The 27,886-nt window shown below is 50.2% G+C and overlaps 1 protein-coding gene and 2 long non-coding RNA genes across 7 annotated transcripts in view; 2 read left to right on the top strand and 1 right to left on the bottom strand.

The window, feature by feature from the left end:
• Positions 1 to 17,337, bottom strand: part of LOC147576649 (uncharacterized) — an 85,809-nt gene extending 68,472 nt beyond the window's left edge. The window contains exon 1 of one of the 2 annotated variants that reach the window (XR_015241004.1): positions 12,190 to 17,337. This is a non-coding gene — a long non-coding RNA (uncharacterized LOC147576649). The remainder of the gene's footprint in view (positions 1 to 12,189) is intronic. The other variant, XR_015241003.1, reaches the window with a different exon arrangement.
• Positions 1 to 21,139, top strand: part of PARVA (parvin alpha) — a 189,393-nt gene extending 168,254 nt beyond the window's left edge. The window contains exon 13 of one of the 2 annotated variants that reach the window (XM_086677953.1): positions 21,053 to 21,139. In XM_086677953.1, the coding sequence (XP_086534079.1) occupies positions 21,053 to 21,084 (32 nt within the window). In that variant the 3' untranslated portion in view covers positions 21,085 to 21,139. Of the gene's footprint in view, positions 1 to 3,670; positions 5,716 to 21,052 lie in introns of those variants that run through there. The other variant, XM_025928355.2, reaches the window with a different exon arrangement.
• Positions 21,140 to 21,416: 277 nt separating this feature from the next.
• Positions 21,417 to 25,020, top strand: LOC147576648 (uncharacterized). 3 transcript variants are annotated; one of them, XR_015241000.1, is made up of 4 exons: positions 21,417 to 22,134; positions 22,907 to 23,423; positions 23,615 to 24,002; positions 24,847 to 25,020. It is a non-coding gene; the product is annotated as an uncharacterized LOC147576648 (long non-coding RNA). The 3 variants fall into 3 exon arrangements; XR_015241001.1 differs by having other exon boundaries at positions 21,417 to 23,423; positions 23,671 to 24,002; XR_015240999.1 differs by having other exon boundaries at positions 21,417 to 23,423.
• The last annotated feature ends 2,866 nt before the right edge of the window (positions 25,021 to 27,886 follow it).

The following is a 27,886-nucleotide window of genomic DNA, read 5'->3' as shown; positions in this document are numbered from 1 at the left end:
TCTGATTGGTCTCTCCCTTGGCCACAGCCAGCCGGCCAACCAGCTCTGGTTGTTTCTAACCAGGAGCTCCACCGTGCAGACCGCTCCCAGAGAGGGGCCCCGGGCCAGCACACAGCGGTCATCAGAGCAGTACTGAGTTAGTAATCACACAATTTATTAGGCCAGGGCTTTCAAGAGGTTCTGTTTATATAGCATGGAGTCACAGGAATCCAGAGCCTCTCCCCTGGCTGACATAGCCCATCTGCTGACCTGCTTGGAACTGTGTGGTAGTTGGCTTCCTTGATAAGAACAGACCATTGTCAGTGTCTCTGACTGTAGTCCCCACTCTTCACCAGGCCTACCTGGTGGTGATGGCCTATAGAAAGAAGGAACTCGAGTTTCCCAGGGAGTGCGGCCCCGTCTATGTAAATGGCACCCCCTGGAGTTGTGCACCACACAGACTTGGCAGCTGTACATAACAGGTGAAGACGAGAAAGGGGAAGGAGAACTACCGTGTAGGGAGGCCTTCACGTGTTCTAGATGTTTCTTGTAAACCCAGTTTTACCAGTGAGAAAACGGACTCAAGGAAGTCAAGTGACTTTAACTGGGTTACATAGCTGTCGTGAAGATGGGCTTCAAACCTCAGCAGGCATTAAAATTAAATGGTCAGCTTGAGACATTCTCCCATAGTGGGCATTTTCCTTTTCTAGAAACGTCCTAACTCACCTGTCCTTAAAAGGGGAGAACAAGTCCTCCTGCATCCGTCTCTGCCTCTCCTCCATCAGCCCCCAAGTTCCTCCTTTGTGCCCATGCCCACAGCCTCCATTCCTCATCTGCCCATTCTGTGGCTAACACGTGGCCTCCACCTGCACGTGGCTTTGCTCTCTGGCCAGCCACCAGTTAGAGCCATGTCCCCTGGGAACTCCTTCCGGTCTTACCCTTGTGGGAGCACGGAGCCCTATCAGCTCTCTCTTCTCCCTAGAATTTTCTTCCTTGGCTCGCATGACATTGGGCAATCATTCATTTATCTATCTACTCATATCTTGTAAGGTCTACACATGCCGGGTACCAGATTAAGCCGCAGATGCAAAATAAGGCTGGCTGGCTGTGATCAAGTCACACACAGTCCAGGACAGAGGCAGATTTCATCAAATGAGCACCAAATCACCAATTTAGAACTGGAGGGAGTGCTATGGAAAACATGGGGGCTCTGAGACCGTAAAGCAGGGCACCCTCACCGAGGCCCGTTGTCAGGAAGGCTTTCCTAAGGAAGCAGCGCTTTGAGCTGCGATCTGCAGAAAGTTCAGGCGTCGGCTATTTGGGAAGGGTAATCTAGATGTTGCAACAGCATGTGCAGAGGCCAAGGTGATGGAGAAGCACAGCCATGGGGGGGGGGGGGGAGGGGGGGAGTGAAAGGAAGTCTGTGTGACCTGCACATAGTGAATGAGCAGGGAGTGTGGCATGAAGTGAGACTGGAAAGGTGGGCCGGTTCACATCATGCCTTGCAAAGTCGTGATTTAAGATTTTGGACCTTATCTTAAGTGAAATAGTTATATGGCCTTACAAGTTATGAGCTGCACAATTTCGAGGGGCACCATTTATGCTGTGGCCTAGGGTAATGATACCGCAGAAATGTGAACAATGCACCCTGGAATTGTGCAGTGTACATCCTGTACAACCATACCCAGAGACTGAATAGTCTATCTACAGTGGGTGGCATGGATTAGAGAGGGCAAGAGGCTTTGAGGAGTCCAGTCAGGAGCCTGTTGCACTCGTCCCGGTACTACCCTACCTTCCTTTCATGCTCAGTCCCTTGCTGAGCTCACCTCTGTCCCTCTCTGCTTTCCAACAATTCCTCCCTTGACTAACTTCTTAATGATTGACTTGAGTGGAACTTAAGAACTACTCAACAGCAAGCAGTCAGGGACAAGCAGGAATTAGCCCACAGGGCATAGGACTCCTGGCAGAGGGTACCTTGGCAGGGGCAGGGCAAGGTAGCAGGGCAGAGCCGCTGGACAGGGCCCTAGATCTAGGGAGACTCTATACGTGCCTGAACCGAAATGGGAGCAGAAAAGGAAGCTGAGCTCCAGGCCTCTCGAGTGGTTCCTGGGAGACCCTGGTCTATCAGCAAGAGAACTTGGAGCAGGATCCGAGCCCAGCTAGGGTGGAGCAGGATTGGTCACAGCTGGGATAAGGCCTATGAGGAAGTTGGGGCAGCCCTAAGGAGGTGTCCCGGCGCTGGACTCGGCTTGTAGCCCAGGCAGCGTTGATCTTTGCAGAGCCTGGACGCTGGGGCCTGAGGGGGCCTAGCTGCGGCAGCCACAGCTGCAAGGGTCCCAAGGCTAAGACCTGGGAGCCACAACCCAGCCTTTTGGAGCCACTGGCCTCCTTCTCTGCCCGATCTGGAAGGATCCCTGTCCCTACTGACCCGGGCGTGGTTAGAGCTCGGATATCTTCCCCTATCCCTCCTTTCCCAGGGGTTCAGCAGGAGCTCTCCCCGCTTTGAATCCCAGAGCGTTTATATTTTCTCTTACATCATTTACCTCATCTGACCCTCTGCATAGTTCGGTTTTTAAAAATCATTCTCGTGGTGAAAAACAGCACATATACAGAAAGGTACATGCAACATAAACATACAGGTCGGCGAAATCTCAGCCAGCAAGCCACCCACGTGACCACCACCCAGCTCCCAGTTTCCTTCCAGCCACGGTGTCCTCAGCCTTTTCCCTAAATGTAACCACTCTCCTGACACGGGCTTTTGCCTTTTGCTTTCCTTTTCTTTTTTCTTTTGTTTTTCCTGATTTATTTACCTAAACACACACTCCTAAATAGGAGGAAGAATTCTTTCTCTTGTTTGTTTTCTCTACTGCCGTTCTTCAAAGGACAGCTCTCCAAGGGAGTGTGTGCAGGGGGACCAGAGCAGAGAGGGGGCCTTGTAGGACAGAGGCGGCAGCAGAGGGCTCAAGGGGCAACCAGAGAAGAAAGGGATGGGGGGAGGAAATGGTTGTACAGAAGCTGGGGGACCCGTGGCAGAACTCTCCTGAAAATACAAACTCCCAGCCGCAAAGCCAGCTGCCTTGCCCTGTCCTCCACCTGAAGCAGTCTGTCCCCTGATGACCCTGGTCTACTGCATATTCTCACCAGGTGGGCGTCTGTGCCCTCGGGGGGGGGGGGGGCCTCCCTGCCTGAAGAGAGGCAGCTCAGTCCTGACTCGCCTCCTGGGCCCCCAACTGTAGCCCCAGGCCCTCCACTCCTCCCCACCCCTCCTGGCTGGCTCTGTGGCCGAGGCTGAAGGCAGAGGAGCCCCACAGACCAGGGAGACTCAGGGGACGGGGCAGGGGCCCCTCGTGCAGAGATGTGGCTTCTAGAGCGAAGCCTGCATGCCCTGGGGTCAGGGGAGACCCCCATGCTCGGCACCTCTGCCCCTCGCTCCAAATTCTTGCTGCGCACACTGCCCATCCTTCACCACCCACCTGCCTCTGGTGGCCTTGTGGGGGATGCTTTTTCTCTCCCAGCAGTACCAAACGCTCTTCAGGAACACAGAACGATGTCCTGTGGGTGAGGGGGGACACCCACCCCGGGACCATGCTGGGCACACGAGGCGGGCGGTGGAAGGAAGGAGACCAGGAAGGCCGTCTGCTTTGGGCTAGGCGGCCCCACTGAAGCAGCGTGTGTTTTGTTTTCTACGCAGACATTGTCAACTGTGACCTGAAATCCACACTGAGAGTGTTGTACAACCTCTTCACCAAGTACCGGAACGTGGAGTGAGGGGCACCCTGGCCCGTTCCCCGGCCACCTTAACCTGCTTGTTCCCGTGTCCAGCTCTGTGCTCTCCCGCCAGTCCAGCCACCGCCCGGGGAGAGTGGAGCTGAAGTTAGGAAGGAAATGATCAGTAACCGGGTGGGCTGACTCACACCTCCCAGGCAGTGGGGACTGACCCAGCCACTCCTCCCATCTGGCGCCAGCTCCAGAGTTCCTCAGTGCGATTCGGGAACCGGTTTAGGCACAAGAGACTCCCCTCAGAAGATGAAAACGAAGGTAATCGTTACCATTTAATGGTTGTAAACTAGGTGCCGGGCACCACGCTAAGTGCTCTGACATCCTCAAACTCCTTAACACTCAAGGATCCCCACTGAAGCAGGTATTATAATCCCCTTGGAAGATTATAATGCTCAGATGAGGCAACTGAGGCTCAGAGAGGTTACGTGACTTGCCAGAGGCTGGCATGTGTTTTTCTTCTTTGAACATGCTTGTTAATAACTAGCCCATCCCATTAGTCTATAGTTGCGGGGGACGGTTTGGGCACCTGCACCCTCAAAGATGGCGGGAACCCACCCATCCCCCCACCAGGCGAGCTGCGTCGCGGCTTAGTGATTCACACTGAAATTGGCGAATCCAATTTAAGTCAATTAATAGTGTGTGTGTGTGGCAGGAGTCCTGTCCCTCCACTACTTTGTACAAATGAAAATTACTCTTAATTCCTTCAGATTTATAATAACCCCATACTCTGGTTTCAGGGTGATATTTGGGAAGAATTCTGTTTAAAATTAATGGAGTGGCACATTCTGCAGCCTTTTTGCTTGATTGCATGTAATGGAAGTGCCCTATATTTTCCTGCAAAATAAGTACTCAATTCATTATCGTTAGGCAAATGTACGGTAGCCTCAGGCACCACAGAGAGCTGGGCGCAGGCCCACGTGAGCGTGGCTTGGGAAGCAGGGCCCTTCAACAGGGACCCTTGAACTTTAAAGAAAGGAACTCCTTTTTGCCTTCTAATTGATCATTTAGACCATTCCTGGCGAAGTCTGCCCACATGCAATTACTGGCTAATTCAAGCGAGGAAAAATGTAAGTCATTTAGACCCAAGCCGAGCAGTTTCCTTGCGTGGGTTTACTCGCGGCCTTGCGGTTACTCGTATCCCCTCTCTGTGAACCCAACTCTGAAATATAGGTCTGGTAGTCCCAGGCTGCTGGGTTCTGCGAGAATAGAAAAGGGGCCAAAATGGGGGTGACCAGAAGGACAAGAAGCAGGAGGAAGCATTTGCACACTTGACATGGGGAGGGGGACACCCCTAGAAGAGGGTTGGGGCTTGTGGTACTTAACACTTGTACCCTTCCATTGACCAAGGCCTTGGGGTAAATAGTAACTCGTTCTCATATTATATCTTCATTATAGAATTTTCCTAAACATGCCAGATGGACACCAGCCTGTAGACCCGCCTCAAGTCTGTGCCTGCTTTGGCACTACTTTCGGCTCATTGCCCAAAGCCCACCTCTAGTTTGAGGAATTAATTTTGATCTCCATCTACAGCCCACAGCCCCACCCCACCCCCAACAAGTTGGGCCTCCCATATTGTCCCAAACATTTCCTTCCAGCTTCGACGCATTTCCTGCTATCTGCAGTAACTCAGAACCCATAAAATTTAGATACACCACAATATTTCCGTGGACATTTTGCTCTAAGAAATCACTGTTACTCAGCATAATGAGCTTTTAAGATATAAAGACAATGTACTCTCTCGTGCCAATTATGTAAAAGAATACAACTCTTTTTATGTGATTAATGAAATACTACATTTTTCATTAGGAAACACTAAATACTATAATATTTCTGTGTGTGCTCATGTAAATTCCTGACAGCAAATCAAGATAAACCATTGCTTTGTCTCCTTGAGCAGTCCAGAAGCGGGATGAAATGAGAGGAATGTGTTCACTTAAACATGCTTTGCTATACGAATTTTGTCTCCTCTGTTGTCCTTTTTTCTTTATATTCACGCTGCAAATGTACAAGGTACGAGTGGCCTCATTAAGAGCCCTCCTTTCGTATTTTGCATATACATGGTATGGAAATGCATGAGAACGCTGGGCAGGTTTTCAATAACGGGGCTAATTTGTCAGAATACTATGTCTCAAGATGGAGGTCTTTGCCTCATCTTTGCCCAGACCTAGGGCCCGGGTCCGACATCTCACCTCCTCTGGAGGCTTTCCTTTAGATTCTAGAATCTCTTGCTGAATACGCGACCATGTTTTTGAAGGTGGAGAAAGGGATCAGAACAATAAATAAACCAAACTTAACCCTCACCTCTTTAAAAAGAAGAAACCAAGAATCAACTCTCTGTAGGCTTACTGCCTCTTTTTTTTTTTTTTTTTTTTGGCGTTTTCTCTTCCAAATTTAAACTGATATTTTGAATAGTTTACTTACAAATGGTACAAAACTCAAAGAGCATGAATGAGTATCTAGTAAAAAAAAAAAAAAAAAAAAAAAAAAAACCTCAGTCTGCCTCTCTCCCCTCCCCCAGCAGCAGATACTATTGGCAACTATTTTGATCTGTTTTTGCATATTCATTTCCAGAGCTATTCCAGCCACAGAATGCATCAACACATATATAACATCATGTCTTTACATAAATAGCATAGTATGCATACTGTCACACACATTGCTTTTTTCACTTAACATTACATCTTGGAGATTTACACTGGATGTTAAAACTTCTTTAAGTGAGATTGTAAACACTTTATAAATCCAAATAAACATCTCTAGTCTGCTTGAGCCAGGCAAGGAAAGCCTTCCTCGAAGGAGGAGACGCTGCTGAGGTGATGATTTCAAAAGTTGAAGCTGAGATCTAGTGGGTTATGGGTAAGGGGTATGTTACCAGAGACGTTCTCATGCGTCCTGAACTGTAATTTTTTAAAGGCACGCGCTGCTCCGTTCCGTCAGCAAATTCCCATTTCCCATGTGCAGGCACAGAGCTGACGTTCCCAAAATCTGGGAGAAGACCCTTTATCGGCACATCGCCAGTGTTGCCTTGAGTTGGTTGCGATTTGCAATGGCTACATTCAGTACTTTCTAATCATGAATTACTGTCAGCTTGGTTTTACCATTATCAGTTTATTTTGTTGTGGGTAACCCTCCCTAGTATACTGAAGCTTATTTGCATCAACAGTATTCTGGAACTGTAATTTTCCAATGACCGGATTCTCAGACGTGTATACATTGTGGTTCAAATATGAATTGTCCATACTCCAGTGCTAAAGCCAATGTATACATGATCCACTTCCCCCCCAATTATCACCAATTTATTTTTCCGCTGGAAAATGAGAATAGATGGAGTTGGTAGGTCAAGCAATTTTGCCCTAAGCAGGGGCTGATCAAAAATAATTTGAGACCCAATGCATCTAATGCAGCTGCACCTCAGGAAGCCTACCTACATTAAACATCCTAACTATGCAAGAGGGATATGTCCTGAAACCTTCACTCATGCTAATATCGCATGCAATCACCCCTCCATAAAATTCACTCAGGTCTGTTGGAAAATTCAAGAAAATACTAAGAACAGGAGAACTGCATTGAGATGCAAATGCTACATAGGAGGTAGACTCACTCAGCCACTAAGGGACCTGTGTCCACACACCAGCCTCCCAACACTTACGGATTCAGGTCTCAGCAAAAGACAAGTCAGCGTGTACAAGTTGCTCATTGTCATAACTACAAAGATTGTATCTGCAAACACCATGTTCTATCTGCAAATACCAAACGTCGACTGTTTTTCCCTCTTTCCCCTGAAAAATATAAACCCAGGCTAGCTCCAGAATTTGCTCAGGCTCCTGCTTTATTAGGGTGGTGACTGCCCACGTGAATACATGCACAGGCATCCAGGAGGGTGCTCAGCACAAGATAAGCGGCCCCCACACCCAGCCCGACGATCTTGAGTTTCAGGCTTCCCAAGTAGGAAGCCACCAGTGAAGCACGTCTTAAAGTACATTTGTGGGATGTTAATCAATGTTAGATGGAAAAAAATGTCACATTCAAATACGTTTGGGAAATGTGAGGCTAAAGAAAATTAAACTCACTTCCTACAGCTTTGGTTTTATTTTTCCCCTTTTGTTTTCTTTTCCTTTTGTAATTTTTTTTAAGTTGTATTTATTTTTGAGAGACAGAGAGAGTGAATGGGGGAGGGGCAGAGAGAGAGAGGAAGAAAGAGAATCCCAAGCAGGCTCCGCACTGTCAGTGCTGAGCCCCATGCGGGGCTCGAACCCACGAACCGCGAGATCATGACCTGAGCGGAAACCAAGAGTTGGATGCTTAACCGCCTGAGCCACCCAGGAGCCCTGACTTTTGTTTCCTCACTGGAGCTCATCGCAGAGTCTCCTACACGGAGGCATATTATGACCCTCTGCAGGGAGACAGATGAGGGCACGTCCAGATTGCATCTGACCATGGGACTGACTTACCCCCTGAAAATCTGCAGGATGAGCGCTCTGTGGAGCTCATTCATTCATTTAACCAGCTGGCCAGATAGTCAACAAGCATGCACTGAGGGTCTACGATGTCTTAGGCGTGCCGGGTCCCCTGACAAAGGAGGCTCATTTGTGGAGCTCACTTGGGGACACACATACACACAAAAATCACAAATCAGTGGTGCCTACAAGCTATGGTGACCGCTGAGGACAAATATAAAAACCTGTGAAAGAGGCCTCGCTTGGGTTTTGAGGTCAAGAGAGGCCTCTGGCAAAGTGATGTTTTCAAGTGACATCTCCTCACGTGAGGAGCTTGTCCTTCAAGGGAACAGCATAGGTGAGGACCCCAAGCCAGGAGGAGACTCGGCTCCCTGGAGGGAGCTGCAGAAAGCCAGGCTGGCTGGAGTGCCAGGAGTGAGGTAGGGAGAAGGGATATCGGCTCAGAGGTGTCAGAGGCCTGTGGATTTTATGAGAAAAGCGGGAGGCAGTGTGTATTCACAAGCCTTCTGGCCACCGTGCGAGAAAACTCTGCAGAAAGCAGTCAGCAATAATGGCGTCTGAGGCTGGCCTTCCATCTACAAACCGTGGTGACAGCCAGAGAGCAAAGGAGATCAGGAGAGGAGACGAGCCTCTGCCCACCCCCAATCTGGAAGCCGAGGTGTGCTTAGGAAAGCCTCATCCTCCGCCTCCCTGGGGCTGCTGGGAGGGCAGGAGGTCCTAAGCCACCTCCAACCTTCCTGTATTTTCGTCCCCTGAGAAGAGGTAAGGGAGCCTGAAGACCAGAGGAGGGTGTGTGCGTGAAGCAAAGGAAAGGGCTAGAGCCAGAAAGCCAATCCCTGAGGCCCAGTGTTTCCAACCTCCTCACCACAGAGGACTTGTGCCGTTGGGTCCCAGTGTGGATTCAGCGGGGTCGGGGGTGGGGGGGAGGCAGGAATGCGGTCTTCCAGCCTAGGGTCAGGTAAAGTATAGGCTTCCTGGAGGTGGAATAATAATTTTATTTTCCCAATTCATATTAGTCAGTACAAGTGACTGTTACAATGCCCACCACATTGTATTAAGCCTACCAATAGCGGGTCACTTCTGCTTCACGGTTAGCGTCTTGTGAAATATCTCCCATTCCGATGGTATGTTATTTTCACTGAGAGTTTTGAAATCCCAGAAATATCCCTGGAAACCCCCGCTGGGGAGCAATCTGGTTGGAAACCAGTCCAGTGGGGGACTCCCCCAGAATGACGCTTCTCCACAGCAGGCTCCTGCGGCCTGAGCCACCGGCACTTCTGCCTCGATGACTCCCCTGGGCCTTCCGCATACACGTGGTCCCCAGCTTTGACGCTGGCATTTCAAAGGGCACTTAGGAAATTCTGAGAAGCCCCACAGATTAAGATAAACGATGCTTTATCGGCGAAACAGCCTTTTCATTTCTTGTTATCGATTTTCATGTTTCCACATCTTCAGATGCGATTTGTTAGCCCAGGGCCGCATTCCAGCACACACAGACGTCATTAAGGCAGCCGTTTTAAAGAGTGCCATGTCTTATTGAGGTGGACAGGACAATAGATAAATATTTAATCTGTTACACATTTGCTTGGTATGGGAGACAGGGTTGGGACTCAGTGACTCTCAGGTTCGTACATGTCTTCCTGGAAACCCTGACAATGGCCTCACCGCCTGCCCACAGAAACACCATGCCTGCCCTTTGGCAAATGACGATGTTTCTGAAAAGCTGCTCCTGGAAGCCTTTTTCCACTCAAGCTTCAGAGGTTACCCCATCTCTCCTCATTCGTCACGATATTGGAGAATACAAACTCACAGAACTGGGGGCACTTGGCTTAAAAGAATGGAAAGTAAGGGGCACCTGGGTGACTCAGCCCGTTAAGCGTCCGACTCTTGATTTCAGCTCAGGTCATGGTCTCACAGTGGTGAGTTCGAGCCCCGCGTCAGACTCCGCACTGACAGCACGGAGCCCGGTTGGGATTCTCTCTCTACACCTACCCCACTCGTGCTCGCTCATGCTCTCTCTCAAAAAAATAAACAAAAATGAAAAACAATAATGGACCATAACATGGTAACCAGTGAGCATGCGCTAAGCCAGGTTACCGAGGCCATGGTGCCCTCACCTCGACCGTGTTCTGAGTCTTTCTGCATCTTTGGTTCTCTGGGCTAATTCCCATAATGCCCCACTCTCTCACATCAGAATTGCATGTCCAGACCCATGACCAGGTCTGTCACTGACTGTGAAAGACCAAGCCCACCAGCAACCACCCTAATCAGGGGACCTGCCAAATCGCTTTCATTCATGAAATTCACTCATCCGGATGAAATGGCTTCCTGACCCGCATACCTTCGGTGCTCTTTGTTAATAAGATACGCAGCTTCTCTCCTGTTCAGGAGGATTCCAACCCCTACATAAGTATGCCCAAGCATTGATGAGTGGGACACCAAAACACCACAGGACAACAAGAATCCTGTCAGCTCCCCGGGGCCAGGCCCCGGACTGTGCATGATCAGGATGCAGTCAAGTCAGGGAATATTCGTGGACTTCCTGTTCTGAGTTCAGCCCCTCGCTATGCACAAAATGAGATCAGAAAGTACAGAGTCCCTTCCCAAACGGATTCTTCCAATCCAGTGGAGGTAGGTGACAGACACAGCTCACTTGAAAGAATTCAATGACACGATGAGTTAGGACCAGATACATTTGAGGCGCCCTACGTAGATTCTCCCAGAAAACAACCCAGCCCCAGCTGCCATATAATCATTAGGGGCTTTTGCCCCTAGGATCGGTGATTTCACGTTCCATACAGGTTTGCTGCTACAAGAAAACACACAACCTACCCTAAGGCCAAACGGAGATTTACAGTCATTTGTCTCAAATCTTACTTGTGGCTGAGAAATCACTGTCTTTATTCCACAGACCGCCGATAGTGAGCCAGGACTCCAGAATCCAGTCTGGACCCCACCGCTAGTCATTTTGACTCTGTCCTTGGACTCAAAGTCTCCTTGCCTCTCCAAATCACGTCCCACTAGTGGACATTTTTATTCTTGTTCCCCAGCACGGAACTATTGCAGAAAATCACAGATTGGACACATACCAGCTGACTCCTCAGTTGCGTTCAGGTGCTCCCTGGCTTCTGTGGGTCCTCTGCCATCTCTCGTGGATTCCCTTCCTCTCCCCCGAACACCTGCTCCCTATCTTCTCCCCATGCCCCTCCACCTGCTTTCTCCCCGCACCATGCCTTCACCTCTTCCTTTACCAACAACTCAAAGCTGTTGGCTTCGTGGTTTTCCCGTAGCATTTCAACATCCCACTGCGTCTCTCTTCCTCCCGCCCCAGTTCCCAGGCTGCCCCTCCTGCCGCCTGCCTCCTCCAGGACCAGCTCCCTTCTCCTCCAGCATCCTGGCTTTCACTCCAGACCATGCAGATTTCTGAGATGAAAAACAACTTGCACTTAAGCCAGTTCTCCCTCACCCTGTGCCCTGGTTCACATTTTTCCTATGACGCTTCCTCCTGGTTCCACTTCCTCCCTTTCTCCTTCCTCTCATGAACCCCCAGAAGCCACTACTAGTTTTCCAGCGGCTGAAATTGCTCTCTGCGTCGTCAGCTCTTTACCCACGGGGCTGGTCCCGACCCCTCTTTTCCTGGCTCTGCAGCATCTGACCTCACTATCCATCACCTCCTACCAGGAGCTCAGCCCCCAAGGTTTCACAGACGCCACGCTTTTCTGCTTCTCTCCCACCCGCTGGCTGCTGCCGTTTGCACCCAGGTGGGCTCTTTGCCTCTCCCCAGATGTGAACGCCACCTAGGTGCATCCTCCACACTTCTTAGGTCTCTGCCCAGCTTCCGTGATGGCCTGCTCTCCCCCCAGCCCCAGTATCTCACCCAGCTCGTTGGGCACTTCCAGCTTCACATTGCCCCATGACTGGGCTACCCCAAGTGCAACTTAGCATGCCCACGCTGAATTTTTATCCTCCATACCTGCTCCTTCTTTAGACGTCCGTCGTCCCCCCTGGGGGTGCCATCTCCTACCCAGGCACCCTCGCTCTCAGAGGCACAAAGGAGTTCTGAGTTTTCTCCTCCCCCCTCCTCTGACCTTCCCCTCCACCACAGCCAATCAGTTCTGTTGACTGCTTCTTCATGAACCACCTGTTTTGCACTGATCTCCGCTTCAGGCCCCAATCATTCCCCTAATTTAGGCCCTATCCTCTCATGCCTGGATATTGCAATGACCTCTTAACTAGATTCGCTTTGGGATAATCCATCCTGCACCTGTTCCCTGCTTCACTCTCTTGAAACACAGCTCCGATAATCTCCCACTCCTCTCAAATAGTCCCAACAGCAGTGCTTACCGAGCACTTAGTGTGGACTTCCTACAAATAATCTCATTGAATCCTCTCAACAAGCCTGTGACATACTATTACCATCCTTGTTTTATAAAGGAAAAAGTAAAGGCACAGAGGTTCCATACTTGATACAGGTCATATGCCTCGTGGGTGACAGAACTGGGCTCTGGGCAGTCTGGCTCTAGAGTTCAAGTTCTAACGTCTTGAATTCACCAGATCTTCCTCAGTACCCTCCATGGTTTCCATCATCCGGAGACCAGAATTTCTTTGCCTGCCCATAGAACCTGCTAGAATCCAGTTCCACGCTGCCTGACCAATCACTAACGCTTTGCATCCAGACAGACCCGTCTGCTTGCCAGAGGCCCTCTGCTTCCTGCCAGCAGCTGGTCTCCTTTGCCTTGTTTTGAAAAGGAATTCCTGAAGCAACCAGGCTCCGACTGATAAGGTTGTCATTCATTTATTCTTCATTTGTTCAAGAAAGACAGTGCCGGACACTGTGCTAGGTACACAATACCGCAGAGAACAAAACAGGCATGCCCTCATCCCCGTGTGTGTACAGTCTAGTGACTTCCAAGCCCTGCTCCTTTCCCCTGGCCCCCGGTTTAGACCCCACACGGAACCCACGCTTCTGCTCTGCTTGACCCCCTCCAACTGCAGTCCCTGCTGGGATCCTGCTAATCCCCTCGTCTCTGGGATCAGACCCCGTCTGGGTGTGCCAGGTAGAACCCACATTTTGCCAAAGCTGAGGGTGTTGCCCAGGGACAGATGCTCCCACTCAGGAAAGCTCAGCTCCAAGCCCCTTCCTGGTCAAGAGGCTTTGATTCAGAGATGAGCCCCAGAAGTCAAGGAAAGACTGTAGACAAACCCTTGTGGCCTCCAACCATGTGTTAGGCACATCATTGGCTTTTGCAGAGAACTCAGCAGCTACTCTCATGTAGGTGCTATTTTTATCCCTATTTGACAGAGGAGAAAACAGAGGTTCTAAAAGGCTCACTAGCCAGGACTCAAAACCAGCTCTGACTCTGAAATCTTCATTCTCCCCACAATTCCCTGCTGTCTCCGTGTTCCTATAATCCCAGTTTCTCGGGGCCACACAGGCTAGAAACGGGTCAAGAGCAGTTATCGATGGGGTTTAACTCCAACTGTGTTCCTTTTAACATCTCAAATACTGTGTTTCTTCTTGACTTTATTTTATGTATTTATCTAGTTAGTTGGTTGGCAGAGGGGGAATGGTGAAGCTTTCCTTAATAGGAAACTCTGAAGTTGAATCAAGAAAGATGGAACAAAACTCCAAAGGTGTTCTTTTGAAGGTCCGTTCTGTTGTCTTTTCTTGCCAAGCACTTGGTTATTTGGGGTGCTCTGGGAAGGGGCACAGGTGTTAATGGCTGAGGGAGTCTCGCTTTTTCTCCAGCAAAGAAGTGGCCTGCTTTTGCCCTGGAGTAGGGATTTAGGGGGACTGTCCCAGTCTGGGCAGAAAGCAGGAGACAGGCTGAGTCTGGAGGGAGGAAAAGAGCCTGAGGGCTAGGGAGGCTGAGCGCTGCTGTGCCCGGAGAAGCAGCCAGAACTGCTGAGGTCTCACAGGTGAGGCTCACACAGGCTGGAAAACAGTTCAGGCAGGAGGACTCCAGCAGGTAGGGCTGAGCCCGGGCAGGAAGCGAGGCTTGAGATCAGAGGGAGTGGCATCATTCACAGAGGGGGCTGAGCAGAAAGCCTTGGAGCCCCATGGGAGGGAACCACAGGGCAGGGGTTGAGGCAGGAGCTCAGGCCTGGGAGCTGATCAAAAGAGCCAGGAGGAGGGCGCCACCATCAAAGTGCCCAGGTCCTCCAACTAGACGCTGGGTCTTTAATAACCACGCCTTTCCAGGGCGGCCTGCGATCCCTCCCGCCACCCTTTCCAATCTTCCTTCCCTACCCGCCCCCACCCTGCGGCCAGGGGATGGCTCTGGCATCTGCTTCGGGGCATATCTACGGGCCCAGTGGCAGTGAACTAAAGAAACGTGGTGACGGCCATCCTGGCCCACAGTCCAGGCCCAGCCTGGCCACCCTGCAGAGAGCACATAATTCTGTTGGCATCGCCTGTGCTCGTGTGTGAACGGACTCCACTGAAAGTTTCTGCTTCTTCCACTCACAGCCAGGATTACTCACACAGGCCTCTGCACGAACGCTGTTTTGATGCATATTTACAATAACGCACCGATGAACATTGACAATAACTCCGTGAAGTATTTCAAAATGGAACTCCAGGGAAAAGCAAGCAGGCCATCTAGCAGACCTTCTTTTACATTATCCCGAAGTGTCAGGGAGTCAAGTTACACGGACCCAGGAGAGACCCAAACAGGAGTGCACAAGCACATAGTTTAGGTACAGCCAGGGGCGCCTGGCGTCTGACTTCGGCTCAGGTCATGATCTCACGGTTCGGGAGTTCGAGCCCCACATTGGGATCTCGGTTCTCAGCACAGAGCCTGCTTCAGATCCTGTTCTCCTCTCTCTCCGCCCCTGCCCCATTTGCGTTTTTTTTCTCTCAATAAATAAACATTAAAAAATAAATAGGTACAGCCAGAACCCCTGGGAACTTCTAGTTAGAGCACAGCACCCGGGATCAAGGCCTGGCGCTCTCTAGCTGTGTGCTATTGGGCAAGTCACTTTACCTCTCTGAGCCTCGTTCTTTGTAGTGAGATATGGGGGCGGCAGGGGGGGGGGTTTGTAACATGTTAAGGATGAGGCTCGGTTCTGCTTGCCTGACTCAAGTGTCTCCTTCCCACCTCACCCTCTTCGGGCTTGAAGCTGTGCTCCAACTACGTTAGTAACCATCCCAGTCTGAGCAGGCCCATTGCATCACCCGGTGCTGGTCAGGGGGACTGAACGGTAGTGTTGCTGTGGACATTGGGTAAAGCTGAGTGTTCCACCTTAAATATGAATTCTTACTGCTAGGACCAGGGCTGGCAAACAGCAGCATGCTTACTCTGCTCCTCACACACCTGTGGCAGACATTACTAATCAATCCCGCACTCTTCCCCGGCCAGTGATGTCTGCAGTGGAGTGGGAGGGAAGTAGGAGTATGGAAAGGAAAGCTATTTGCCATTGTGGACAGAATTTATAGCTTAGGACACCAATGCAGGGCTCCAAACCCGTGCCTGAATGCTAATCACTGGCTCTGTGTGGGTCAGACGCCCACCCCTGGGCCAATTAGCTGCACCTGGGGTTAAAGACCAGAGGCAGAATCTGTAAGAAGAGAGTAGCTACCGTTCAAACTCAACAGAAACAGTTACTAGGAAAAAGCACGCGTGTTACTCTGCTCAGATAGGTTTTTCTCCTCTAGACAAGCCACTACCCTAGGTTCTCAGGGGTGGCAAGCCATGTGAAAAATGAGCAAAAAACCCGAGATGTGACCAAGATGACCCTCTAGAAAGGGCTAGAACCATCCGACTCCAGTTTCTATGCTTTTTCCCTTCAGGAAGGCAGCAAGGTTTGCAAATACCCATGTGTTAGGCAGCCAACCTCATGGAGGCCATGACCCTGCAGCCAGAGGGCAGCCCTGAAAAGTGAGACCCAGGGAGTCCTTGGCCAGGATCTAAGAGCTGAGAAGCAACCACAATGAAATCCAGAAAGCTTCTTTAGAGACGCCTGCAGTTTGGGAACAATCCTGCTAAGTCATAAATGCTTCGAATTCCTCAGCTTTTGCCTTCAGAATTTCTGGCAGCTGAGGGCGAGTGTTCAGGGACAGACACCGATTCTCCTCTACTGGGGAAGGCCAGGCCCGGCCAGCCCGGGGTCCACGAAGCCAGCAGACCGAGCCTCTCCTCTAGACACGTCCGGGAGAAGGGAGGGCTGTTGCTGCAGGTGCTGTGGCACCCACTCCGATGCCCCTCAGGACCCGCACTCATTCTCCCCTGCTCCCCACCCCCCACAGTCGTTCCCACTGCCAAGGAAGCTGCCGGTCCGAGTCTCAGCCCCCTCCCCCCCAACCCAGGACACAACAACCGGTACTTAGCTTCCATCCGGGGCATCTCTCATCTCGGCGGTGCTCCGGTGGGAGGGTGGAGTCCCTCTGGCCGGCCCCGGCAGGCTGGCTTCTCTCCTCCCTCCACCAAAACTGCTGCCAACTCCCAGGTGTTGACCCTCATGGCTGTTGGTCCTGCGATCTGTGCTCCCGGAAGGTAGAGCTCATTCCCTCACAGGCGCTCCGGCCGTCACGTCTGCCTCCCACGGCCCACCCGGCATCTCCAAGCCCGCAGCCCAGGACCGCGGCCTGCTGCAGCGGGAACATGGAAGGAAGATTCACGGGGTCTAGATGCCCACGGCACGGGAAAATCACCGCATCCAGCCCTGCCAGCTCGCCGGTGGACAGCCAGCCCAGGGCCACCCACAGAGCTGGCTGGTGGCTAAGCCGGCCCCAGGGGCCTTTGACCTCACGGCCTTCCACTTCTGTGGAGTTGCTAACATGCTTGCTACCCACTCTGTATGCAAGCGTTTCTCCGCATCTATGAGGGAGGGGTTAGCGGCTTCGCGTTTCACAGATGTCGTAACTGAGTTGCTCAAGGTTGCGCAGCTCAGTGGTGACGGAGGCAAATCCCAGCCCGGGTCTGTGCCACTCTCGAGCCCGTGATCTTTCTAGCCACATGACCTCTAGCTCCTGTGGGCACCCGGGGTCTCTGGGTGGTTTGTGACACAGTCATGGGGCCTACACGGGTCCTGGGCTAAATGTGGCCCGTGTGCCGAGCCCCTCCCCTGCAGGTCAAGTTCCGCTCATTCCTTGGGGCAGCCCCGCCAGCTGCCATTCCAGCCCAGGGGGGCCAGAGCGTGGAGTCGGGATTTAAGCCAAGTGCCCAGCGGGTCCCCAGGGATGTCCCCAAAGGGGACAGAAATAGGTCACACCCATGCTCTCTATACTAGATGAAGCTGGAATTGTTGCGGCTCAGGACGTGGCTCGTTGAGGAGGCCGTAGGATCCTCCCAGGATGACACAGGATGAGGAAGATATGAATAGAAAAGCCTCGTGGTCTACCAGCCGGGGGAGAGAAGAGAGGGATTACCTCTGCACAGGGGAACAAGGGAAATGGGCAGGAAACCAGGAGGGCAGGCCTACCAGGCCCTGTGGGCTTCTGCTCCGCTCCCGCATGTGTAAGCACATCCCTGGGTCCTGTGCACCTCAGGCAATGAGGCCGCTACCCGCAAGTTCAGCCTCCTCAGGCCCTGGGCCCCCAGGAGACCCTCGGTGCCCCAGTGATATTACTTTATTCACACCTAGTGGCTGAGGCTTAAAAGGCTGGGAGTCTGAGCACTGGCCTATCGCCATTCCCCCAACACACCAGCGTTCTGCCTCAGTTTCCTTTCCTGGCACTCTTATTTTCCCAGCAGAATTATTGCTGCTCATGAGTCCAACCTGCCCACCTGTGGTTCTGACATCGCGCCCAGCCCGGGCTCCCTTCTGTCGGAGTCAGGAGTAAGGGATGTCAGTATCTCTGCTCCAAAGCACGGCCACGGCTTGTGGTCCTCCTCAAGGGGATAGAGCTCCCAGAACTTTGCCACTGTGGATGATGGCAGAGCTCTGGGGATCAGTAGCCCAACCACAAAGGGTGGTCTGAGGCAGGTAGCACTGTGGCTTCTGAAGCTCAGACAAGGTGCAGGTGGGGTGGACCTGAGAAGAGCCAAGAGTAGTCCCCAAAAAGTGACCCAGGGTAGGCAACGGTGTACCCCAGGAGTGAGTGCAGGAGACCTGTGCTCAGTCTTGGACAGAAGGGTCCAGGCTAGGGGGCGGGACTGGCCCAGGAGTCCTGTGACTCCTGTTCAAAAGCCAGCTCCGCCGCTCAGTTGCCAAGAGACCTTGGGTGGGTCACTTCACCTCTGTCTCAGGTGAGCCCCTGCAGGAAATGGATGGACCACTCCAATGAGTGAGAAAGATGAACAATGGGACTGTGCATGAGAATTTAATGAAGGAATGGTTTTCAAAGTTGGGGGCAGGGCTGAGGGTGGTGATGCACTGGAGTCCAGCCGCACTGGGCAACGGGTACCATGCCAGGGCCAGGGGCAGAGGGGTCTTGTGGGGACCCAACAAGATCTATAACTACAAGGAAGGGCCACTGGACAGGAGCTGTGGCTTTTGGTGAAGGAGTCTACTCACTACCGCCAAACTGAGGCCAGGCAGGGAGGAAGCAGGGGAGCGTGAACACCCTCCTTTCTCCTCCAGCCCTGCAGTCTCTTGCCCAGAGGCCAGGGGGGCCCAGCAGCTTCCTGAGGGCACAGAGAAGGAGAGACAAAGTCTGAAAGCAGGCCCGCAGGGGCAGACAGAAAACAGCCAAACACACTCTGGGAAAACAGGTTCTTACCCCAAAAAGTAGGAAAAGATACCTATCCTGCTTACCTCCAAGGAAGCTGTGAGGATCCGGCAGGAGGTTCAAGCTCCAGGGGAGGGGGACTGGGTGACTTCTGAAGTCGCTTTCAGCTCTCAGAGCCTAGGAATCTCAGCAAATAAAATCAGTAGTACTGAGAATCTCTGAGCAGAGCACGTGCGGCAGAAGAGAAAAGTCTGGGGAAGCTCAGTAGAGCCAGTCTGGAGCCACAACAGAGTTCAAGCTTGAGTTGGAGCTTAAGTAGCCACTACGGTTGGAACCAATGTCCTCAGGAGATGGTATACGCAAAAGTATAGGTGTGGTGAAAAGGCCAGGTTCAAATTCTGACTTTGCCACTTACTAGCCGTAGAAGGAAAGGTACTAAATCCTTCTAACTATCCTGAACTGTACAAATGGGAATACACTCTCACAGGCTTGTTATAAGGATTGAATTCAAAGAGATGATATGTCACCATGCCTGGCATACAATGCATTCTCATGAAATAGGGGCTCTTTCCTTTCTTAGGGACACAGGACATGGGAGGAAGCAGCACAGCCGTAGTGAGGCGTGGTGGAAATAAAAGTGAAAAAGCAAGTAAGCTCAGTATGTCTCAGGAAGCAGGTTGCCCATGAAACCAGTCCCCCCAAAGGAGGTCTGGGAAGGTCCCCAAGAAACCCAGAAATGCTGGAAGACAAGTAACATGAGACCATGGAGTGACCCATGTGACTGTCCACAGATGACTCAGCCTCGGGTGGAACAGGACTGTCCGTGGTCCAAAGCACGTACCAGCCAAAGCCCTGGGTCCCCCTGGCAGCTGGCTCATCATGTCTCAGTGAACGCATGTGTCTTCAAAGGACATCCAGTGGCTTCCAGGTACCCTGGTGCTTAGGACAGGCATGGAAGGTAAAGCCCTGAGCACATGCCCTCCTCTGGGCGAGGTGCCAGCCCATTAGTTGAATGAGGCATGTGGGTACCGAAGCAGCAGCCCTGGACAGAGCCTGCAGTTCTGGGTTCAGTTCCAACTCTCCTACTAGTTGTGGCTTCTCCCTGAATCTCCTTCTCTCTTCTCTCATCTGCAGAATAAGTGGTAATAGTCTCCCAGAGGAGTCAGACAGAGCACATTGCTGGGGGGTGTGGGCAGGAAGGAGGGGGTTCCTGGGTGGCTTGGTCGGTTAAGCGTCTGACCTTTGATTTCAGCTCAGGTCATGATCTCGGGGTTCATGAATTCAAGCCCTATGTTGGGCTCTGAACTGACAGTGTGGAGCCTGTTTGGGATTCTCTCTCTCCCCCTCAGTCTCTGCTCCTCCCCCACTCTGGCTCTCTCTCTCTCCAAATAAACAAATACAATTTAAAAAAAAAAAAAAAGCAGAAGAAAGAAAGAGCACATGGAACACAGGAGAGCGTACGTACCCAAGCGTGTGGCATGATCGAACCATTGCTTGCCATTGCTTGCAGCTGTCCCCAAGACAGCTGCTGCAGAGAAGCCACAGTGAAGAAGTGACTCCTCCTATCAAAGACCCCATCAAAGAGCTAACTCTTGCCCAACTTGGAGCAGGAGGGAGCACACGCTGATTGGAACTGAGAACATAGACATCCAGGCCCCCAAACTCTAAGAGCCATGGTCACGGAGAGAAAAGTCACTTGGGGATTTGGGGTGGTACCAGTGGGGCAAACGGATTAGACAGAAGTGACCTCCATGGTAACTAATTCCCCCAAGACTGTTCCCATAGCAAACCGAACCACTGCACGTCTACAGAAGGGGCATCTCAGTGATCAGGAGTATGGTCCAAGGCTTGGGATTACAGGAGCTAAAAGGAGTGTAACCTGCCTGAGTCTGGTGTTCTAGAAAGAATCACTAACTGGGTGCAGTTCTCACTGCACAATGTGGGACCAGTCCTTCTCAGCAAACCTTTCTGTTACCCTTCGAAGAGCTCCGGGTATTTGTGGTGAGGGGAGCCAAGTAGGTAGACTCTATCTGTAAGCTTGATGATACTATTCTCACGATAGGCTAAGTGCAGCAGCCCCCACTTCCTACTCTTTGTTGGGAAAAAAGACATCTGAGGTAGGTTGGTTCCTCTCTGGGAGTGCTTCTTAGGACACCAGCTGCCAGAACAATTCCTGGCTCCTTTCCAGCACTCAAGAAATGTTCATGGTATCGTTCTTCCATAGGATGCATGGCCATCCACACCCAGGAAGACTGACACTCAAGCCTAATATCTGTGTCCAACTCCTTAGAGAAGGACTCCTTCTGGAAGCAGCCTGGACCCAAAGCCTTCAACAGCACCAAGGTTCCAGGCCCCAGCACATCTTTTTAAAATTTTTTTTTTCAACGTTTATTTATTTTTGGGACAGAGAGAGACAGAGCATGAACGGGGAAGGGGCAGAGAGAGAGGGAGACACAGAATCGGAAACAGGCTCCAGGCTCCGAGCCATCAGCCCAGAGCCCGACGCGGGGCTCGAACTCACGGACCGCGAGATCGTGACCTGGCTGAAGTCGGACGCTTAACCGACTGCGCCACCCAGGCGCCCCAACCCCAGCACATCTTAAAGGAGAGGGCCCAGGACCCAGGACTTCTGGAACTCAGCCCAGGAGTCAGCAGGGGCAATCTAGACCTTTCTGGGTCTATGGCCTCCTTGCCCCATGTCCCATGCCCCATTGCTTCTATTCCAGCTCTCTGGACCCAGTTGACAAGGGACAGCTTTTCCTTCAGTTCCTGAGTGTCACAGCTGCTCCAGATACCAGGCCAGGATCTGGGGATCTAAAAAGGCTTAAGACTCAGTCCTTGCCCGCAAAATGCTATCCTAGCACCTGTAAATAGGTGTGAATGGGAACAGAAAGTACAGAGTAGGAGCAAATGTTGAAAGAACAGGAGCTGAGTCATGAAGGACCCCGAATGTCAAGCTAAGGGACTCTTTGTCCCACATTCAGGGACCAGAGACAGTCTCAAAGGTTGACTAAGTGGGGAAGGGATAGGACCAGGTGCGCCCAGGCAGAGAGGGAAAGAGGGGTCCCACGCTCCCTGAGACATGGCTCCCTAGCCACCAGAAATGCCAAAGGGCATGTCAGCTTCTCCCCCCCACAGAGTCCAGGTGCCAGGCTGGCTTTGCCCTTGCTCTCTGGCTTACTTTAACCCCAGGCCCCTCACCCTTCTTGCCAGCATGACCAGGGGATTTGGATCATCTTGTTGAAGACCCAGAAGTCTCCTAGACATCACAGTAATGCAAATGTTAGATCACTGGCTTGGAGACAGGTGAGTTGGGTTCTAGCACCAAATTTCCTTTCTCAATGACCCTGAACAGGTCATGACGCCTCTCTGAGCTGGGTTCTCTTTCCACGGAATAGCTTCACTCATTGCTGTGAGAGTACAATGAGATCATGTGTGTCAAGGCAGCTAGTGTGTGGCCTGGGGACCCAGAAAGGGGTCAATTAATGCTTGTTGAATGTGAACCTGTCTAGCAGTTCAGGCTGGGGTCTTTGAGAGAGGAAACCCAGCCAGGCCCAGCCCAGCAGGAGAAAAGTTCCCTAACAGGGAGAATTCCAGGGATCACCAGTATTCTGAGACCATATCAGGCAGTGCTCTGACCCCTCTGCTGTCCTGGTGTAGAGTGGGAGGGACCAGGGCTCCACTCCAAGGGTTTATAGGCTATTAATAGCTGGTGGCAGTGGGGCTGCAGGCCACTGTCCAAGGGACTCCTCTTTCCCCTCTGCTTTCAGCTGTGCTGTTCTTTAGAAGTACTTGGGAAGCTCTGTGTTATTTGGAAAAGCTGGTAGGGGAAAGAGCATGAAATCTTGCCTGGAAAAGACCACCACTTTCCCCAAATTGTTTGTTTCCCAACAGACGTATTTATATTTCATTTCTCTGCTTCCAGTAAGGCAAACAAATGCTTTTCATTTGCTCTTTGCTTTGTGTTTTTCTTTAAAGTAATTATCTATAAATAGGAGTTCACACTGAAAAGCACGTGGACGTTTCCTCATTTAATCCTTATCCTAAGGTAGGGGCTACCTTTATTCCCATTTTACAGGTAAGAACACTGAGGTTATGTGATTCAGCCAGAGCTGCACGACTGGAAATGGAATCACCAAGCACCCAACTCAGGATGCCTGCCTCCAAGTCCTGCACTCTTTCTAGTGCCCCAAACTACCTCTCCATCTCTCTGAGGAAGTCTTGCTAGCTCCCCACACTGCCTCTCCTCTCCCTGAAGAAATCCTTGCAGTGGCTTTGCAGAGCTCCTCTCTGAAAAGCACAGGAGCAGAGAATTCCAGAGTTTGAAAGGACCTGCTGCATTCCCACACAAGGCAAGAACCCCTCCCACGGTATTCGTGGCGGACGCACACGTCCTGTTTCCCGGAAGGGGAAGTGCGGTGGCCCAACATTAACAAGGCCGCGATGGAGTGGATTATCTAGGTGGCATTCGCCACTAAATCATAAGGAAAACCCATCTATGGAACAAGAAAACCAGCACTGGTTAATTCAGAGGCTCCATGATGTCATCGGGGACCCAGGTTCTTTCCCGCATTCAGCTCTGTCACCCTCAGGAGGTGGGTCTTTCTCCACAAGGGCTTGTAATGGCTGTCTCCCTTGCAGGCTTCCCAGGCAGCCTCAGCAATAGCCCGTGGATAGCAGACAGGTTTTTGGTGGTGTTGTTTTTTGGGGTTTTTTTGTTTTTTTTGTTTTTCGTGAGAGAGGGGTGTTTGTGTGTTACGTGTCTTCTTCTTCCTCCTTTTTAAAGCAAATAAAACTCTCCTGGCCTCCATTAGTGACATTTCCTCATGTCTCCTTGGCCAGGACTGAGCCTCATGACCACCCTCAAGCCACTCACAGGCAAAGGGAATGAGATGCCCAGAAACACTGGCCTGAAGAATGAAGACTGTGCCCCCCCCGAATCATAGAGAGGAGGCTTGGAGCCCTAAGTACAACCAGGGTTCTGTCTGCAAGCAAAAAGAGAAGGGCTTAGAGGAGCTCACCAACCCTCTCTGCCCTTGGAAAATGCTGTTTTCTCTGATTTGCTGGTGAAAACCACTGAGGTTGAGAAGTGACTTGGATCCTTGTCGCTGGACTTTGCCCTGCATCTCACTCACTTGTATAATCCCAAGAGGATTCAAAACAATGCTTTACATGTAGGTGCTCAACCAACCAGCTCAGTTTAATCCAAAGAACGTTTAGGGCTTGCCTCCTACATGCCAAGTGCTTTGTGGTGTGCTGGAGATACAAAGATGATCCAGTCAGAGTCTCTATCCTTGAGCACTACAATCTGGTAGTGCTTTTAGTTATCATTATCATTATTAATAAATAGTACTATTTATTAATAGTACAGGTACAAGAATAGTACTATTCTTATTATTTTCAACCAACATTTACTCAGCACACATAATGTGCTAGACATTTGGAAATATATAACATTCATGCCAGGGCTCAGGATAATTTTTATATCCCAATTGGCAGAAAAGAACACTTAGGGACAAGGAGTTACTTGCCCAAAGTCTCACAGCTCATGGGTGTCAGACACAAGAAGAAACTCAGGTGCACCTAAGTCAAAGACCACCTTCTTTCTGCCGATTGTATTCTCTGCACCTCTCAAAAATTGAATGCTCTAGCTTACCAATAATATATATTATATATATGTATATAATATATATATATAATATATATTTAATATATAGTATATATATAACACGTTAAGCCAATATATGGATAGGTAGATCTCAAAAGTTGTTTTAAGACCTATTTTCATTAGTCTCTCCTTGTCTATTTTGCTCTACTCAGTGGAGATTGCCCTTCCCCTACAAGGAGATGCAAAACTGGGCAGTTTTGTCATTTTCTTCTGGCTTCTTACACCTCACATTATGTTTCCAACAAAATAATTAAGAGGTTAAAATGTCTCCTTCCCCTGTGCTGGAGACTTATGCCAGGAAGAACCCACCATCAGGGGAGTAAGACGCTTCTTCTCTCTTTACTTTTTAGATAATGAATTTTCCTCAGGTCAGATTCGCTGGGGAGTTATTTCTGGAATCCAGCAATTCTTCCATCTTGAATGCCAGACCTTTGTTATCACCAGCCTTCTGGAGCTGCCTCAGGATGATATAAAGAACCTGTTCTAAGATGCCACGGGTGAAACTAAAAGACATTTGTTAGCCAGCTGTGCTCAGAAGTGTCCTTCCTGACGCATCAGGTGGTTCAGGACATGAGCACAGCTCCACTATGAACCCACGCTCCTCCTTTTCACCAACACGAGCTGCTGGATGTTGCTGAGGTGGGCTCTGCTCAGAGGCCCATCTTCCTCTCTGGGTTGAGGACACTTCGTGCCCTAAACTAGATCTGCTGCCATCCTCCTGGGAGCCCAGAATTTGGGAGTCAGGCAGTGAGCCCCCACCTGGCCCAGGAAGCCTATTTTAAAGAAATTATAAGAAATTCATGGGGCACCTGGGCAGCTCAGTTGGTTAAGCGTCTGACTCTTGATTTCAGCTCAGGTCATGATCTCATGGTTGGTGAGGTCCATCCCTGTGCCGAGCTCCGGGCTGACAGTGGGCTGCTTGGGATGCTCTCTCTCCTTCTCTCTCTCTCTCTGCCCCTCCCCTGTTCTCTCCCTCCCTCTCTCTCTCTGTCTCAAAATAAATAAATAAACTTAAAAACAAAAAAAGAAATGCAATAACCATCCCTCCCTAAGCCTGTCACTTTTTTCTACATGTTCTACCCATCTACCTCTGCCTTCTTTCACCAGGATCTCAGTTTCCTCCTGTTAGTTCACCTTATGTTTTCTTGTCCCAGTCTCTTTTCCTGGACTCTAAAGCCTTCTTGCTCATGGCCAGCTCTGTAGTATAGCAAGAACCAGCAGAGGCCTGAGATTCGGGCCATAGCCCGGTTCAAATGCAGGCACTTCTACTTACCAGCTATGAATCCTACGGTAGAGACTCAACCTTCCTGAGACCCAATTTCCTCTTTAGCAAAATAGGAATAATAGTTCCTGCTTCATAGTGCCATTGGTGGATTAACTGGAATCTTTCATGTAGGAAGCCTGGCATATTGTCAGATACACAATCCCTATTAGTCGGCATTACACCACATAGCCCACGTAAGCAGACTCACTGGTGCTCCACAGAGCTTTCTTGAATTAACCTGAAATAAACACTTTCTAGATTTCCAGGCTCCCCGGAAGAATTTCCTCCACTACCCCTATCTCAGTTAAAAAAAAAAAATCAGTGCCTGGCTGGCTCAATTGGTAGTACACACAACTCGTAATCTCGGGGTTGTGGGTTTGAGCCCCATCTTGGATGCAGAGATTACTTGAAAAAGTCTTTAAAAATTAAAATAGTTTTTAAAAAAACAGAAGCTTGAAAAGTGGAGGAGGGATTGGAGAGAGGGCAATGAAGTAAGCCGGATGCAAGAGCCTGGATTGCCTTTGGCTCAGTCTGGGTTTGAGGGAAACCTGGAATTACTGCGATTTCATCACAGCAGCTGGTCCAAGATAAACCTGCCAGAACTGCTCAGAGGCCAGATCTGGATTGCAGTGATAGCTGGGGCCTGCTGAGAAGCAAGGAAAAACTATTTATCTGACATTTTTTCAACCCCAACCAAGAATTTTCTTTGGCTCGAGATGCCGCTGGGACCGGTTTTCATTTGCATGGATCTCATATGAGGATCCATGCCTCTGACGGGGGAAGACTTCTTAGAAAGACTTCCATTCCCCAGCCTCCTTTCCACGTGTGCCTTTCTCATGATTCAGAAATAATTATCCATCCAGGAAAACTAATCCCTGAGTTACTTATGCATGGACTGTGCCAGAACCTCACATATAGGTTCGCTCTGATTCAACTCCACACACAGCCTGTGCAGGTCTGAGCATCAGCAAAGATGGCCGCCAGAGAACATTTGCCCTCCTTCCAAATTGGCAGCCTTCATGTCACTGAAGCCATGTTAACTGATGTGGCACATTTTAATGCATTTCACTGTCTCAAGCTGTGGCAGCAAATTTAGAGTGTGAATCTTCTTAACAGCTGCTTCTAGAGTGGCGGTCTGGAATCTGCATCCTTGACTCATTGGTGCCAACCAAAAAAAAAAAAAAAAAACAAAAACTTGTCCATGTATCATATATGGCTTTCAGTGGCTTTAAGACAGTCCTGTCTGAACTCAAACGCCATTGTTCTTGTAATATGCTTATGAAGACCGCACTTTTCAAACAGGTAGCATTTGGGGAGTGGTATAAATGTTCTAGGAATAAAATAGTGAGTTTGAGAAGTCAATCCAGAATATGTCCAATCGGATTAGCATTATCTGTGTTCAATCAGGTACTTTATTTGAATGAGATGGCCTTACGAGCCTGTTGCATGTCCTGTTGATTTATCATCCTCATCTGTCGCAAGGCAGAGGATACTGCTTTATGAGCCCTTTGGTTTATCATCCTTAGTCAAAGCTAGGCACAAGGATGGACTTGGCTGCATTGTTGTCATAGCCAAAGACTAGAAACAAATGTATCTATTAGGATACATCCAGTCAACGGAATGGCATATATCATTTAAACAAAAAAAGTGATTCACCGAAAATGTACAAGTGTTGTTATGAAATAATTTCCAAGAAATAGAGTTAAATCTGGAAATATACAAGATCCTGGTCATACTGATCATCTCAGGGGAAAGAACCAGGGGCAGAGGGTCAAGAGAAAGAAGTTTCTGTAATTTTTGTATGCTCTTGAGTTTTGTACCTTGCGTTACCCATATACACCATGATAAAATGGTTGGTTTTTCAAAAACTACATTCAGGGTCGAGCCCGAAGAAAGATGGTCAAACTAGCTATATAATTCAAAGAGTTATAATCACAAGAGCTCTCATTTGCTGAGCAATTACTCTGTATCAGCCTCCTGTTAGAGCCACTTACACATTTCATCTGGTTTTCCCTTCAAAGCAATCCTGTGAAGTAGATTTTACCGTCTTCAATTTTAGAAACAAGGACACTGACTCAACGGGTTCAGGAAAGTTGCCCGAGGTTACACAACCCTCACAAGGCTAA

This window comes from Puma concolor, chromosome D1 (genome assembly GCF_028749965.1).
Source record: "Puma concolor isolate L17-30 chromosome D1, mPumCon1.1.hap2, whole genome shotgun sequence".
Classification (NCBI taxonomy): domain Eukaryota; kingdom Metazoa; phylum Chordata; class Mammalia; order Carnivora; family Felidae; genus Puma; species Puma concolor.
The sequence above is the reverse complement of the archived record's forward strand: the minus strand, read 5'-3'. Positions and strand labels throughout refer to the sequence as shown.